Here is a 15,151-nt window from a genome sequence, read left to right on the forward strand (position 1 = left end):
TAAGCAGGAAGAGTGAAGAAACCAACTATAGGAGAAGTTTGTACCTGGGTGAAAAGATCCTGGGATAATATCAAGATTGAGATCATTGTCAAGTCATTTAAGAAGTGTGGCATTTCAAATGCCATAGATGGAACTGAGAACGAGGCAATATATGAAGACAGTGATTCGTCATCAGACACAGATGAGGACAAGCTAATGGATGGGAGTTTTGACAGTGATGAGGAGTTGTATGAATTTTATGATAAATAAAACTTGAGTTCAATAACTTTATGTAATACATTTTTTTTTCAAATCGGGCCCCAAAATTAAGGTGCGTCTCATACATGGGGAAATATGGTACCTCTCCTTTCTCTTTAAGTCACACTGAATTTCTTCTTTAGAATACAATACCTTGGTTGTCAATCTTCTTTAAAGCAGAGATGCACTTAGTTTTTTCATTGATATATATTTAAAAAAAAAAACTGAATTTATCTGGGCCAATCCATCCTGAAGAACTTTGCTTGTTAAACCATTCGCACCTTGACCCTCTTTATCACATTGTCAGCCTCCTGCATATGACCCTAATGCAACTTGTGTCCAAGCCATAGTTTGTCAGTGATCTCCTATAGACTGCAGCAGTTTCTCTGAATCTCCCATACCCAAGCATTCCTCTCCCATTCCCCTGAATCTCCTATACTCTCTTCAAACCCAGTACTGTTGGCTGACACCATGATGTCACTGATGGCTGCTGGCATACACTGCTCATAAAATCCAGTAAAATTGTTTGTGATGTCTGGTCATTGGTTCTATTAAACATTTTTCATAAATTTAAACATGGCTTCTTGACAAGATTTGTCAACAGTATTGATGACCTTAACTATACTATACTTAATGGAAATGATTCAAACTGAGGTTATAGTACTGTAATGATTCATGCTATAATGAATCTGGGTAAAATCATTATAGCATGAAAGTAAAACATTGAACACACATTCAAATAATTTATATATTTAGAATTAACTGAAATTATTTTAAATAATTTTGAAACTGAAAGAGTTGGTTTATGCATGGGTACTAACACTTACATCACTTCTACTACCCTGTTTCTACCATTTCTACTACAACGGAAGTGCAGTGCCCATGCATAAAACCAACACTTTCATACTCTTAGACATTTAATCAAGAAATATTTTAAAATTTTTAAATTAGATATAAACACATTTGAAATAATCCTAAATATATGAAACAGCTTTCATATATTTAGGATTATTTCAAATGTGTTTATATCTAATTTTAGGCAAGCCTAAAAAAGTTAGCAAAAAAAGCAAATAAAAAGAAAAATAATTATTACTTCAGCTTTCCTTGTTAATGACTGCATCATAAATAAATTTTTAATATCCTTCTTCTTTTCTGCCAACTTTTTAGAGCCTTGAGGTTCAGAGATATGTTTATCCCTTTCTTCAAGTTTCTTCCCTTATGTTAAAAAAAATAAAATTATGCAGAAAGCAACACGATTATGTTAAAGAATATATATTTAAAAATAAGTTTTCCAGTACAAACCTGGCACCTTCACTTTAACAAGGTTTATTGCTTATTTTTACAAGTGTAGATAACTTTTATATACATTCACAAAACGGCACCATAGATAGGATTCATTTAAATTTATGTAATTTTCTGTGTGATTAAAAGTGGCAGCTTTGCATTGTTTCTCTCTTTTGTTATGAAAGGAGGCAATGCTGGCTATCAGAGCAGCTGAAGATGAGTCAAACACACCCAGTGCTAAAAATAACAGAGTAATCTTTGCCATAAAGGACTCATGTCCACTTTTTTTTTTTTTTTTTTCGCAAGGGTGAAAAAAAAAGTTTAATAAAAAGACAGTAACCTTTAAAATTTTAAGGCTATCACTTATGAAGTGTGCTATGTTGCACCACTAATAAGCAACATTTCTTGCTTTATTTAGTCACTTAAAGTCACTTCTTTAAAAAGAGAAGAATTATGTTACTAAATAGTAATGTCGTGCTATGTCCCCAAATGTGGCCATTTTGGTGCCCACTGGCATCTTGTCAGTGGGGAGCTAGAGCCCTCAATAGTACAGCATCTAACAACCAAATAATGATTTAACACACAAGGCAAGGGAGGGTAAACACACAGATAATTCAATTTTCAAAACGAGCTAATTAACTTCTCTAGACTAGCCTACAAATTACACATTTTAGTTATAATAGAGCTCGTATCCCTTTTTTTTTTTAATAAAAGAGGTAAAATAGGTGTTATAAAAAATGGATGCAAGTCCTATTACAGCAAAAATATGTTATCTATAAACAGGCTCAGAATAATTAATTAGTTCATTTTGAAAAATTAGAAAAGATAGATCACACAATCCAGGCCTAATGAAGGAAATTACATATGTGACAACAAAACAGGTCAACAGAATCTTTTTAGGTGATATTCAAATAGAGCAAGAATTGTTCAGCAGCCTAGGGACTTTTTAAAGCAGTTTAACATATATTGCCAGTCAGAAATGACTGCAAACAGTTCGACATACTGAAGAAAACAAGATCGTGAGGGGTATTGAGAAAACCATTACAAAAAAAAAAAAGATCAAATGTGAATCTATAGAGACAACTTGAATGAGCACAATATACAGGAGAGTCTGTGGACCAATTCTATGCCAGAATTTTAAAGGCAAAGTCACAAATGGAAATCACACCACCAGATATGAATTTCATACAGATTAGTCTAGGTATACACAAAGCCAATGTGCAACCCAACTGAACATTTTATTCAGCCCTTGAAACTTAAAACTATATTTCATTTAATTGCTTAGTTATCATAAATGGACATACACCAGCATGGCAACTGACAGCCCATTGACTCAAGATGATATATGGCAAATGTGTGAAAAACTTAAGTTTGCAAAATTAGTTAATTTAGTGCTCTGAGCCTGTTGTAGTGTTAGTTTGTGCAAATATTTTGAAAATTTTACATGACAAAAAAGTTCCATTGAATATAATTTAAAACTCTAATTGACCTTCATGCTAATGAAGAGCTTAAAGCAATTTAAAAATTACTCCCACAGAAAATATATACAAACTGATATGAAGCAGCAGTAGGCAAGCTGGCATTTTTATTAATGGAGAGAGAGGGGGGAAAGATTCTGTTCATTCACCAGATCAGAATCACAGATAAAATCCGAATTTCAATTTAATCACATGATTAATGCACCTAATATTAGCCAGGAAAAAAACTAGACTAGATGGATGAATTTAAAAAAAAATTTTAAATTCTGGAATGCACCAGGAGTGGGGGTTCTTAGAACAGAACCATACAAGGCAAAAAAAAAAAAAAAAAAATTACTGAAACAGATGCTTAAGTCAAACAACTGAATATTTCTGCAGACATCAACAGATTGGTAGCATTTCCACTTCCAAGAAATCCCGGTTTCTCCAAGTGCAGTTATGAATTGAAAAGTGAAATTAATTTTATGCTTGCTGTTCAAGTGACAGTGCTGACAGTGAAAACTACACCGAAACTTCTGCTAAAACTCAAAAACATGTTCCTAGGCATTTAATTCAACATTCCTGTCCTTACAACTGCCACCATTAAAAATCATAAGTGTAGATATTTTTCTAGTTCTGTGATCAACTCTTCATTCACCAAATATTCCATAGCTCTGTTGTTGTTGTTCATCTATAGATGGCTACCAAAAGTGACTTACATAATCCTAGGGGCTCACTTCTGGTGAGTATGGGCTTGGCACACCCAGGATCCTGAGCTGGATATCATCATTCCTCTCTTTCTTGGTGATTCCCTTCTACTTCTGACTGACTCTTTCTTTCTTTCTTTCTCTCTCTCTCTCTCTCAGGGTAACTTGGAATTTTTTTTTTTTAGCTGGTGCAGCATAAGCCTCAGGCTTCCTTGCACTACCTGGCTAGTAATAATGATAATGACACTGAGAACACTCCTTCCAACCAGGCATGTACATGTAAGATGAATATTAGTTCAACTCTGCCATGGTTCTCTCTGATGATACAAGGCTAGGTAAAAAGAGCCAAAAATGTGTAATGTGGTCTATGCAGAGTACATTGTTAAGTTGAAAGTGTTGTTCAAGGATTTTGCTAACAGAAGGCAACAATCACCGGAAAGTTGTTTCCTGGAACCCATCCATGACACAAGAAGGCAGGTCTCTACTACTGTCTTATTCAAAAATAATACTAAATCCTGCATCTAATAGAGGTAGTGCAAAACTTATAGTTTCCAGCAATCCAGTACTCTAGGGCCCAACTGATGGTACACCAAAAAAAAAAATAAATAAATAACTAAATAATAATAATAATAATGTCTAAAACAAGTTTAGACAAATATTAATCCCACATCCACAAGGGATGCCAATGCAAGTATCCTCAAGATGCAACAACCACATACCATTAGTACCCAACCTGATAACATCAGCAAAAATTCTGTCCCAAAGGGTGGGAGGAGGGGAAGAAAGAGGAGGATAAGGAAAACAGAGGACTAATTGAAAAAAGAGGGATCAGAGGGATGTGCAGAGACTCCACACTGTGGGGAACTAACAAGATGCCTGCATAACACACAACAACAACAGAGCACAAGATGGAACTCCTAATGGGAGTAGTCTAGAAGATCAAAGTGTTGAAAGCAATGATGGGGTCCAGAAGATCTGGCAAGTGATGAAGATGTAGTGCAGAACTTCAAAAAAACCAATGCAAGCATTATTGATTTAATGATTGAAGATAGAAAAATCCAGTAATTAGTAAGCAGTAATTGGCAATCATCTCAATAATAGAACAAGCCAGAATTTAATAAGATATGATACAGCTCAAGAAGTTAAGTAGTTTTTAGCACTGGTTGACAATATTATTGGAGTTCATGCTATGGATGGGGAAAAAAAAAAAAAAAAAACTTTCTGCAGTGAAAGGTAGCCTTAGCACAGAATCATAAAATTTTCCCAACAGGTGATACAATTTAATTTTCATTAAAGGAATGAAATCAGTAATTAAAGCTTTAAGGACGACTGAATACTCACGCATCCATAGATTAAGGGAGCTTGAATTGAAACAGTTTTGAGTTGAGCTATCCATGACTTCTTAATACGAGGGCTGTTCAATAAAGAAATGATCATAATTTTTCATGAACAACCATACTGCTTGCTATTTTTAGTTGAGCTGCAGAATTTAAGACCAAACCAAGTTCCATCATATAGCAACTGCACAGTTGACTCATGCACAGTGTGACCTCGGTAGTCGGCGAATCTATTAGCATTAGTTGAAGCAGCAAGCTTATGCAGCATCAGCCAAAAAATAACAATAAAAGCCTCCCCCATTTCACCTATCCATTAATTCCAAATGCCTGTCTAGCTCAGCCTTAAATTTATTTAAGCTATCAACTTCCACAACAAGAGATGGAAATCCGTTCCAGCAATCAACTACCCACTGGCTAAAGGCAAATTTCTGCACATCTATTCTACAACTGTCTTTCCTCAATTTGAATCTATGCCCCCTCAGTTCGAAATCTGAGCAAGAGGAAGAATCCCATCAGCACTGAGCTTGCTCAACCTGTTCAAGGCCTTATACACCTCAATCAGGTCACCTCGCAGGTGACCTGATTGAGGTCACCTGCGATAAAGTTGTTGCCTAGTCTTTTTGACAGATTTAGTTGTGGTAAAGATGACCTCAAGGACAAAATTTTTTGTAACAAGAAGAATGTTCCAACACCTTCTTTTCAACAAAGAAGAATGTTCCAGCACACTTCTTTTTTTTCCAGATCTGCACTGGCATTTATAGCTATTTCCTAACACTGTTGGAATACCTCATCCTGATGAAGTAGTACAGGTCTTAAAATGTGACATGAAGGTTCAAAGGGAGCAATACCTGCAAGGGTCTGAAGAGCAGAGGCAAATACTGTATGGCAAGTGAGGCCACTGAGAAGTAGAAAGATTGCTGGAATAAGCTAAGTTTGACTGAACGTAACGTTGAAGATATTCTAAACCAAAGAACAAACTGCAAGCATGTTAATAGGATGATGACCGCTTTATATAAGAGGTGAAGTATTTAATATTTAGCCTCCAATCTTGATTCGGATTAATATGGGAATGAATTTTTAACTTCACATGCAAGTCACTGGAATCTGAGTGAAAAGGTAAAAGAATAACTGAGGATGGTTCTGGAGAATGTAGTAGTTTTAACTTTTAAGCAAGATTTACCCTAGAGTCTTATACTTAGTGGTCAATTACAGTCCAGTTTATGCTTGAAAATCATCTTTGATTAGCAAGTGAAAAATTTGATATATTCAGCCCAGTCCAAGATAAAGTTGTTGGCAAATAACTCTAGTTCAGAAGAGTTACCATTAACAAAGATTATGAAGTTCTCAAGCATAACAATTCACTGAATGTTATTGGACCGGTTTCTTTTCGATAGCCTGTTATGAAGAATTAGGTACCACCAAGGTACCACACAAAGCAATCAAGCACAGAGCCTTTCTTTCTCACAAATACAGTCAAATCCCAATTATCCAAGGTAATGTGGACTGGGGAATCTTGGATAATCAAAAACTCAGATAACACGCAAGGTTTGATAAATTATTATTAAATAAACTAGAATTTGAATATATTAACGTGATGAGGTACTTATTGAACATAATGACTTTTAAATTATAAATGAAACACTTAATTTTATTTACATATTTTTTTTGTAGCCTCTGTGCGCTCTTCATCACCATCTTTACTTTCATCTTTTTGCTCGTCAACAAACTTTACGATCAAATCATCAGTCATTTCCAGATGTTCATCAGAATTCCATCCACTCTTTAATATCCTCTGTAGTATCCTCTGTCTGAAACAGTAAGGTTACTGGCTAGTCCTAAAAGGGGTTTCCTCACCTCTTTCATCTTCATTTGCCATCTCATTGGCTACATCATTTTGGGAGCATAAAAGGTTTTTTCAGTATTTAATAAGTGATGTCTTTCCATGCTTCTGCCAACAAGTAAATAATGTCTTTGATCTTTATTTTTTTTAAGATTCTCAACAATGCTGGTCCCTGTTGAAGCAGTTGTTTTATGAGACGTCACCTATAGTTGCATTTCAAAGTCTCCAAAACACCTTGATCCAGAGGTTGAAGAATGGATATCATATTAAGTAGCAAAAACAGAGCTCTGATGTCACCAAAACCTAGTTCACTTTTGTCTGGATGGACCATTGTCTAAAATTAAAAGTGCTTTATGGAGAAGTTTCTTTTTGTTCAAATATTTTTCTGTGCTAGGGACAAATTCTTTATGAAACCATGTTTTAAATAAAGTTAAATCCATCTATGCATTTTTTTTGATTTGCATAGTTAACAGGCAAACATTTAAAATTTTTAAAGCTCAAGGGTTTTTTGACTTTCCAATGAGAATTAGTTTAAGCTTATGCTCCCCAGATAAATTTGAACATGCCAGTACCGTCATTCTTTCCTTGCTTTGTTTATAACCAGGGGCTGATTTTTCTTTTCTAGCTGCAAGTGTTTTGGATGGGAGCATTTTATAATTGAGGCCCATTTTGTCACAACTGTAAATTTGATCCAAATTCAAATTTTCTTCTTGAATAATTTTTGCTAATTTAGCAGTGAACATTGCTATTTCTTCCATACTAGCTGATAATTTTCCCCCAGTGATGTTCAGATTTCTAACCCCAGACCTTTTTTTCCAATTATCCAACCAAACAATACTTGTGGTAAATTGTTCTTCCCCTTCATTAACATGCTTATGAAATTCTAAGGCCTTAGCCTGTAAAGTCAGTCCAGAAATCTGGCTTCCTTTTTCAACAACATTTTTCAATTTCCACTCTCTTTCTCCTCCAATCCCCTACAGTCACTTTGCCAACACCTAAGTCACTAGCCACTTTTTTTGTTACTCCTTGATCCAAGTGTTTGATTGCATTCAACTTCATATCTAAAGACAACACCACACTTCTGTTTTCCACTCACAGTGCTTACACTAACCCTAATAACATAGATGAAATGTGACAAATAAAAAAAATTAGAGAGTAAAATTTTTAAATCTTACATACAAAAGATATAAAGAAAAATCGTTAAACGTTTAATGTAAAATTAAATTAAATTATATACAGATTTTGCACAATATTTTTGTAAATAATATACATACAACTGTGCTATGCATATTATGACTTTATCTTAAGAAAAATACATACAGTAATCACTTATTTTCTTCTGCACCTTCTTCCGACTGATAATTTTGTTTTCAACATTTGTTTGGAGTGAAGAAACCATCGAAAGTCCTTCAGTATCTTCTTCAGCGGCGAAAAACATTTTTAAACGATTGATTTGTATGAACGCTTCTTCTATTTTCATCGGTGGTTCGTCGTTAATATGTTCTTCGACAGAATAACCTCCTTCCATTTCTTCATCCTCATGAGGAACTTCTTGAAAAATATCGATGATAATGTCGTTGATATCTAGAGCACCATCTTCTGTAGTGAGGTTTGAGTCTATATCTTTGTAGCCAGGGTCACTTGCAGCGGAAGTATCGTACATTATCAATAGATGTTGAAGTTCTTGTTCTTCTTGGTGCTCCACATTGCTGTTCACAACTTCAATTTTTGCGTTTGAGAAGCCAGACTTTACAAAACAGTTCACGACGGTTTGTTTTCTAATTGCGTTTACTGAACAGGAAATCCATTGAATCGCATCTAGGATGCTGATTTTCTTTGCAAGGTCACTCGCACATGTTACATCATTCATGTTTGCAATGAGATGTCTTAAAACACGTTTTCTGTAGTGAAGTTTAAAATTTTTTATTATCCCTTGATCCAAGGGCTGACACTCTGCAGATGTGTGTTTGGTGGCAGAAAAATGATTTGAATGTTGGACAATTCAATGTGCAGGTGAGATGCAGCATTATCCATGAAAAGAATAATTTTTCTGTTTTGACGAATCATGTTTTGGTTAAAGTGACTTATCCATTCGCTCATGATATCTTGTGTCATCCACGCTTTTTTACTAGACTTCCAGTCAACATTCAAAAGATTCAACTTTATGCCCTTGAAACAACCAGGATTTTGTGGTTTTCCTATAACAAGAGGTTGTTCAAAGTGTCTATTTGTAAACAATAGTACAGTCAAGCGTTCCTTAGAAATTTTTCCGCCCTGGCACTTTTCGTTTTTAAGACTGTTTTTTCAGGAAGAGCTTTAAAAAAACAACCCTGTTTCGTCACAGTTGTAAATATCCTTAGCTTCAAAATCACGACATAAATCTTCCAATTTCACGGTCCACTCTGTTACAACCCCAGTATCAACAGATTCACCTTCACCACTTACGGTTTTCCAAGAAATTTTATGCCAAGTTTTGAACTTGTCTAGCCATCCGACAGAAGCTTTGAACTCATTTACTCCCATAGATTTCGCAACCTCCAAAGCCTTTTCCCTAATAATAGGCCCATTAATGGGAATTTTTTTAGCACGTGCGCGACAAATTTGAAGTCCAACAATTTTCGGGAATGATTTTTGAACCTGATCATTTCCGTGTTGCCAAAATTGTTTGAGCAGTTCATTTTTTTTCTTTAGGATGTCACATACCTGCGTCTTCCTGATTTTGAATTTTGCAGCGAGATTGCGAACACTATTTTTTTGCCGATCATACGCATTAATGAGTTCGACTTTATCTTTTAAATTTAAATGTTTACGAGAAGACATTGTGCACTTCACACAACACTGAACAAAACTGAAAACTGAAACTGAAAAGACGAAAGGCCGACCATATTCCCCCCCCTGCACACACCGAATTCATCAGAAGTTTTACACGTGCCTTAAAATTCTTGAAAAAGGGTTTAGAACCGCGACGTAAACCTTGATAAAATTCAGAGAATTGGAAATAGAAAATAAACACACGATTGAGGCAATACGTGGAAGAAACGTTCCTAGAAAAAGGGCCGTGAGCTCGCCCGCTGTCCGGTTATGAGGAGATGAAATTAAGTGCTAATCTAAACGAAACAGTGCAGATTGCCTGTCTGCGTCCGTTACAGAGAATGTCCACTAGACAGAAGCTGCAGACACGTTAAAACCAATGGAGGTGAGTTGGGGAATTTGAAAATGTCCGTTGTAGAGAGATGTCCGTTAGGAGAAGTTTCACCGTACAACTTTTTGACAATTCACCTTGGTTCAACGGGACTCTACGGTATTCTCATTCTCAGCCTAATGTTGTTAGGCAATTACAAGAATGCAAAATGGAATGACCTAAGAGATTTCTATTCTTCTTCTCCTTGGTTACTGTTTTAAATCTTCTGATATCAGTATTTGCTCAGATCATGTCAATAAAATTATTCCTGTAAGGATGAAATCCTTTATTCCACACTCCACCTTAAAAATTTTAGATTATCTTTTTTTGGGAATATAGGGTAACCATAATCCATATCATCTTCTGCACGTAGCATCAGTATCGCATCACTTTCTTTAATTTGATCATCCATTTCCATGTCAGTCGAATTCAACTGTTTTGTTCCCATAGAAACAGTGCTTTGGTTTAGTTAGTTCCCATGGGACTGGCTCTTTTTCAAAATGCTATAGTGATCTGAGTGTTAGTTAGCTCATCGGCTGTGTCTGAGTATGTGTTTGAATTGATGAGTGAGTAGTAAGTAGGCTCAGCCAGCCACCCAGAGTTATGTTAGGGACAATCAAAACATTGAATGACAATGTTTCAGTTGACAATTCAATGTTGACAAGATTTGTTTTGGGGCTTCCAGTTTTTTTGTTTTCTACCTTGCATGTTTGGATCTTTTTTTCCAAATTTTTGCGGTTAACAAGTCTTAGAAGGGATTTCCTTTGCAGTTTGGGAATAGAAGGGGAGGAGAAGCAGTTCATTCTGACTGGCTGTTTCTTTTGACCCACAAAGATTGCATCTTCTCTATGCAATTGTAGTACAGTAATACCCCGAAGTTACACGATAGGTGGGTCCGACAAAAATCGCTTAAGTCGAAATCGCGTAAGTCAGGGTACAACTTTGCATATAAATACATATAAATTTTGTTTAATTGGGACCAAGGACTAACAAAAACACTAGTTTAGAAGAAAAATATTAATAAAATTGCAGTTCTTTATACATATTAATATAAAATATGTATTAAAAAATAAATGACTTACTTAAAAAAGTTATTTCAATGTCGATGGCTTCATAAAATCTAACAAATTCGTCTGACGACACAGCGCCTTCTTTTTTTCACGCAGAATTTCTTCGTAGCAAGCTAATAATTTTTTTATTCCTTGCTTTGTAGCTATAACGCGTTCTTCGTTGGAGTCTATGTTTTCTAAAATTTTTAAGCCCTTTTCAATTGAGCTGAGACCTTCTGTCAAGTTTGCAATTGTCATGTGCTTTTCACCGTTGCCTCATTTAGGCCTGTAGCTCGTGCAATATCACATGGTCTTTCATTTCGCTCAAAGCGTTTCACAATTTCATATTTTTTTGCTATCGACAGAGGCAGACTGGCCATAAGCCTTACCGGGGAAACCCCGGTGGACTGGTGTGATTTTGGCTATAAACCATAGTATGAGGCCACTATAAATTTTCCCGGGTAAGAATTTTTGACCAAGTCCGCCTCTGTTTATCGATAATTGCTTTTCTTTTTCTCTCTGAATCTGCAGTGTAGTAGTTTACATACTTATTTTTAGGAAATAAAGCACAATTACAAAACGAGAAGGCACGCTTGATACGCATAAACAAAGCTGCACGCATGTAGCAACTGACTAAACAACACCATAAAGGCAGAGATACACTATTAACACCTCACATTTCTAGGGGTTACTACCATAAAACAATAAAAACCCAGTTGCGTTTCTGCTAGTGGAATCTGTTATAAACTGGTAGTAAACTTGATCTAATTGCATACCGATGGCTGGAATTGTGTTGGTTTTTACGTTATTATGGTGAAATGTGTTTCCCCTTCACTGATATAAAAAACCATAAATACATTTTCAGAATCTTCTCTTCATTCCTATCGTGTTGCGTTCGGTTGGGGTGATTCTGCGTTCGACTGCCATTTCTTGTAAACACAAAGGCGGATCGTGCATAAGCCAATTCGGTTCGTGTTATATTATAAGATATCGTTACCGTATTTATAAATCATGTATGATCGAATTCGTGTAGTGTAAACACGTGTTATACGAGGACTGATTGTATACGGCTCGACCGACGCGATCCATTTCTCTCGTGAAAATGATGTAATTTCCGACAAAAGTTGAGCACGAATTCGAACGCACACATATAAATATGATAGTTGGAATACAAATTCTTGTATATGCGTGCAGCTCATGCGCAGCAAAGTTGAATTTTGTTCATCTTTCGCTCTCACTCTCCACCGTCACACCGTATATCGATAACATATGAAAAACGACCTTGAAGGTAGTGGGTGGCAGTGTTGCCAAACGAAAAAATCAAGAACCGCGTAACTCCGAGTTCGCGTAAGTCGGGGTATTACTGTATATGATGGGGTTTGGTACATAAGACGAATTCTACATAAAAATTAACAAGCTATAACTGTTTGTGGCAAAATAGGAGTATTGAAGGTAATTGTGATGCTCATGCAGGTATTAAATTTCCATTCTTTTTGGTCACAATTCTTCTTACATGTGTAACCGCCTGATCTTTAAGCTCCTCAACTACTTCTTCATCTGGAAGGAGGAGGAAGTAGTTCGGGAAATTTCTTCAACATACATTCACAGTATAATGAAGAAATACCATCTTTCTCATTATGCATTATACTAGGTACACAGTTATTAAGCAAACTTTCTCCTTTTCTTGTACAGGAAAGTATTGAGGTAGTAACTGACACTGCAGAAATGGCTAAAAGACTTCAGTCTGCAGATCTAATAAAAATGTCGTCGTTGAGATGTTTCTATTAGGAGATCCTCAGACTGAAGTCTCTTAACCATTTTTGGAGCGTAAATTACTGCTTTTCTGTACAAGAAAAGGAGAAAGTTTGCTTCTTGGCTGTGTAACCAATGAACACAGTGAGGAAAGATGGTATTACCTGTAAAGATGAATCTTTTTTAATCCTTTTAGACCATGAAGACTCATGGTCCTTTTCATTGATGGTATCTTGGTTACAGCACGTTTACTCAATAACAGATAAGTTTAAGTTCATGTTCTGCTACTTTTAGTCATGGATGTTGCCTTTACACCCATATTTCCAGTTCATAATGCAGAGGCAGGAGCAGTGGCAACAGTAACCAAGCAATTGTTTAAGTTAGTTTAGTTAGAAAGAAGTTAATAAACATAATAATCAAAGAAAGATGGATTTCCTTCCTGGGTTCTTACTCAAAACCTTAAAGTACAGCAATACCTGCAATAAACTGAAGAGAGAAAGGCAGTAGAAATAAAACAGAACTAAATCATTTCAGAAAAGCACTCTACACATCACACTAGAAAATTGCACAGAAAATATTGCTTGATACTCAGGGCTGACACTGAATAAGACAGTTGCTCAGGGGTCCAAGCTTTTACTTCAGCACTATCTAATGTCAAAAATCACAACCAAAGTAGAAAAAATGTGCCTTGCAGCAATAGAAGAAAGTAATGTGGAGTGGCAAATCTCTCTCTCTCTCTCTCTCTCGGGAATTTTCTAGTGTAACATAATTGTCTGTCCTAGGCCTATTATTTGATGTGGATGGAGGTCTGAATGCTCAATGATCAGTGTGATATAATGCATTCTTGCACTGAAAATTCTACATGATGGGGGGGGGGGGGGCTACCTATATCAGCAAGAAAATGCCCTATGTCACACAGCTCAGTTAATAATACAGTGGAGGGAAATATAATGTGCACAACTGCCAACTTTTGACTTTCGAAAAGCTATCAATTAGATATTTCTCGGCAGGAGGAAAACAGGAAGTAAAAAAAAAAAAAAAAAAAAAAAAAAAGGAAAGAAAGAAAGAAGAAAAAACGAATTCTTCCCAAAAAAACAGGAAGATATGTTTTTCAAAAAAAGATAGTTTATTAGAGTTGATACTGCATTAGAAATCAAATTTCACTCATAAAATACAGCCATCGTTGTTTGTTCAGTACAGTATGCTTTTAAACATCAGCTTAACCAAAATTTCTCTGTAGATTTCTGTTTGTATTGTCTTTTAGATATGAACTGATTACAACTGCTTCAAGAAAGGTCCTGTAGCAGACTTTTTACCTCTTCAGAAATCTTAAGTTTAAATTTTGTTCATAAGAATGGCAATGCTGTTCAGACTTGGCTGTCCATTCAATTTCTCACCCCAAACCCCAGCTGGCTGAACATTCTCTGACACTCAGCACTGCTATAAAGAATTCAAACTGCCAAGAAAGACTTGTGGTAACTTGTCATACGGGATTTCATGGTTCCAGATGCCCTTGCCAGTTTCCTGACCAAGGACCACCGTACACCAATTCATTACTCTTTCAAATAGCATCTGGTAGGTTCTGACATTGAAACAGAACTAATCTGCAAAATATCAAAATCTTTACTTTCAGTGATAACTGAGGAGACAAATCTTATTGTCAATGGACCTCTACAGATGTGCTGTAGCATTTAGATATTAAATACTGCAGCACTTATCTTTTTTTTCATTAATCACCCATAGTGGCTGAAAAAAGATATTAAATTTCTCTTTTATTAAACCACTATCATTCTCTCAGCATTACAATACATATAAGATAGTGAATACCATAACTTGTACATTTAAGATCTCAATACATACTATGAAATGGAACTGCCTCTTCATCCATGTCATCATCAAAGATTTCTCTTCCATCTTCAATATAACCTGATCCATCTAATTCAAAGATTGAGAAAAAACATTACATTATCAGAATCCAGTAAAATCATTAACCAAAATTTACTTCATAAATACAAAATATTATAAAGATAAGTATTAACTGAAATTGTGAAATAACCGTAATAAGCATGCTTAACTGAACTGCAATTTCACAGATTATCTGTAGTTACTGCCCAAAATATTAGAAACCAGGACATGATATTGCCATGGGAGATGTCTTTGTGTGTGCACGATGCAAGGAGTGTAAGGAAATCAGGCAACAACTCAGCGTTGTTATGGGCCTATATGAGAGCTTGAAAGACAGAGTGGATGCCCTCGAAGGATTAAAAGTGAGAGGCCCATCAAGCTCTCAGCTGCCCACACCAATGC

General features: G+C 35.7%; 1 protein-coding gene across 1 annotated transcript in view; it reads right to left on the reverse strand.

Annotated features, from left to right (window-relative positions):
• PolA1 (DNA polymerase alpha catalytic subunit) overlaps window positions 1-15,151 on the reverse strand; it is a 662,965-nt gene that overhangs the window by 584,568 nt on the left and 63,246 nt on the right. Inside the window, exons 4-5 of the mRNA XM_090387531.1 lie at window positions 14,705-14,779; window positions 1,331-1,452 (exon numbers count right to left, since the gene is read on the reverse strand). Of these exons, the coding sequence (XP_090243657.1) occupies window positions 1,331-1,452; window positions 14,705-14,779 (197 nt within the window). The remainder of the gene's footprint in view (window positions 1-1,330; window positions 1,453-14,704; window positions 14,780-15,151) is intronic.

This window comes from Mastigoproctus giganteus, chromosome 1, assembly GCF_048544385.1.
Source record: "Mastigoproctus giganteus isolate SK-2022 chromosome 1, ASM4854438v1, whole genome shotgun sequence".
Lineage (NCBI taxonomy): Eukaryota > Metazoa > Arthropoda > Arachnida > Uropygi > Thelyphonidae > Mastigoproctus > Mastigoproctus giganteus.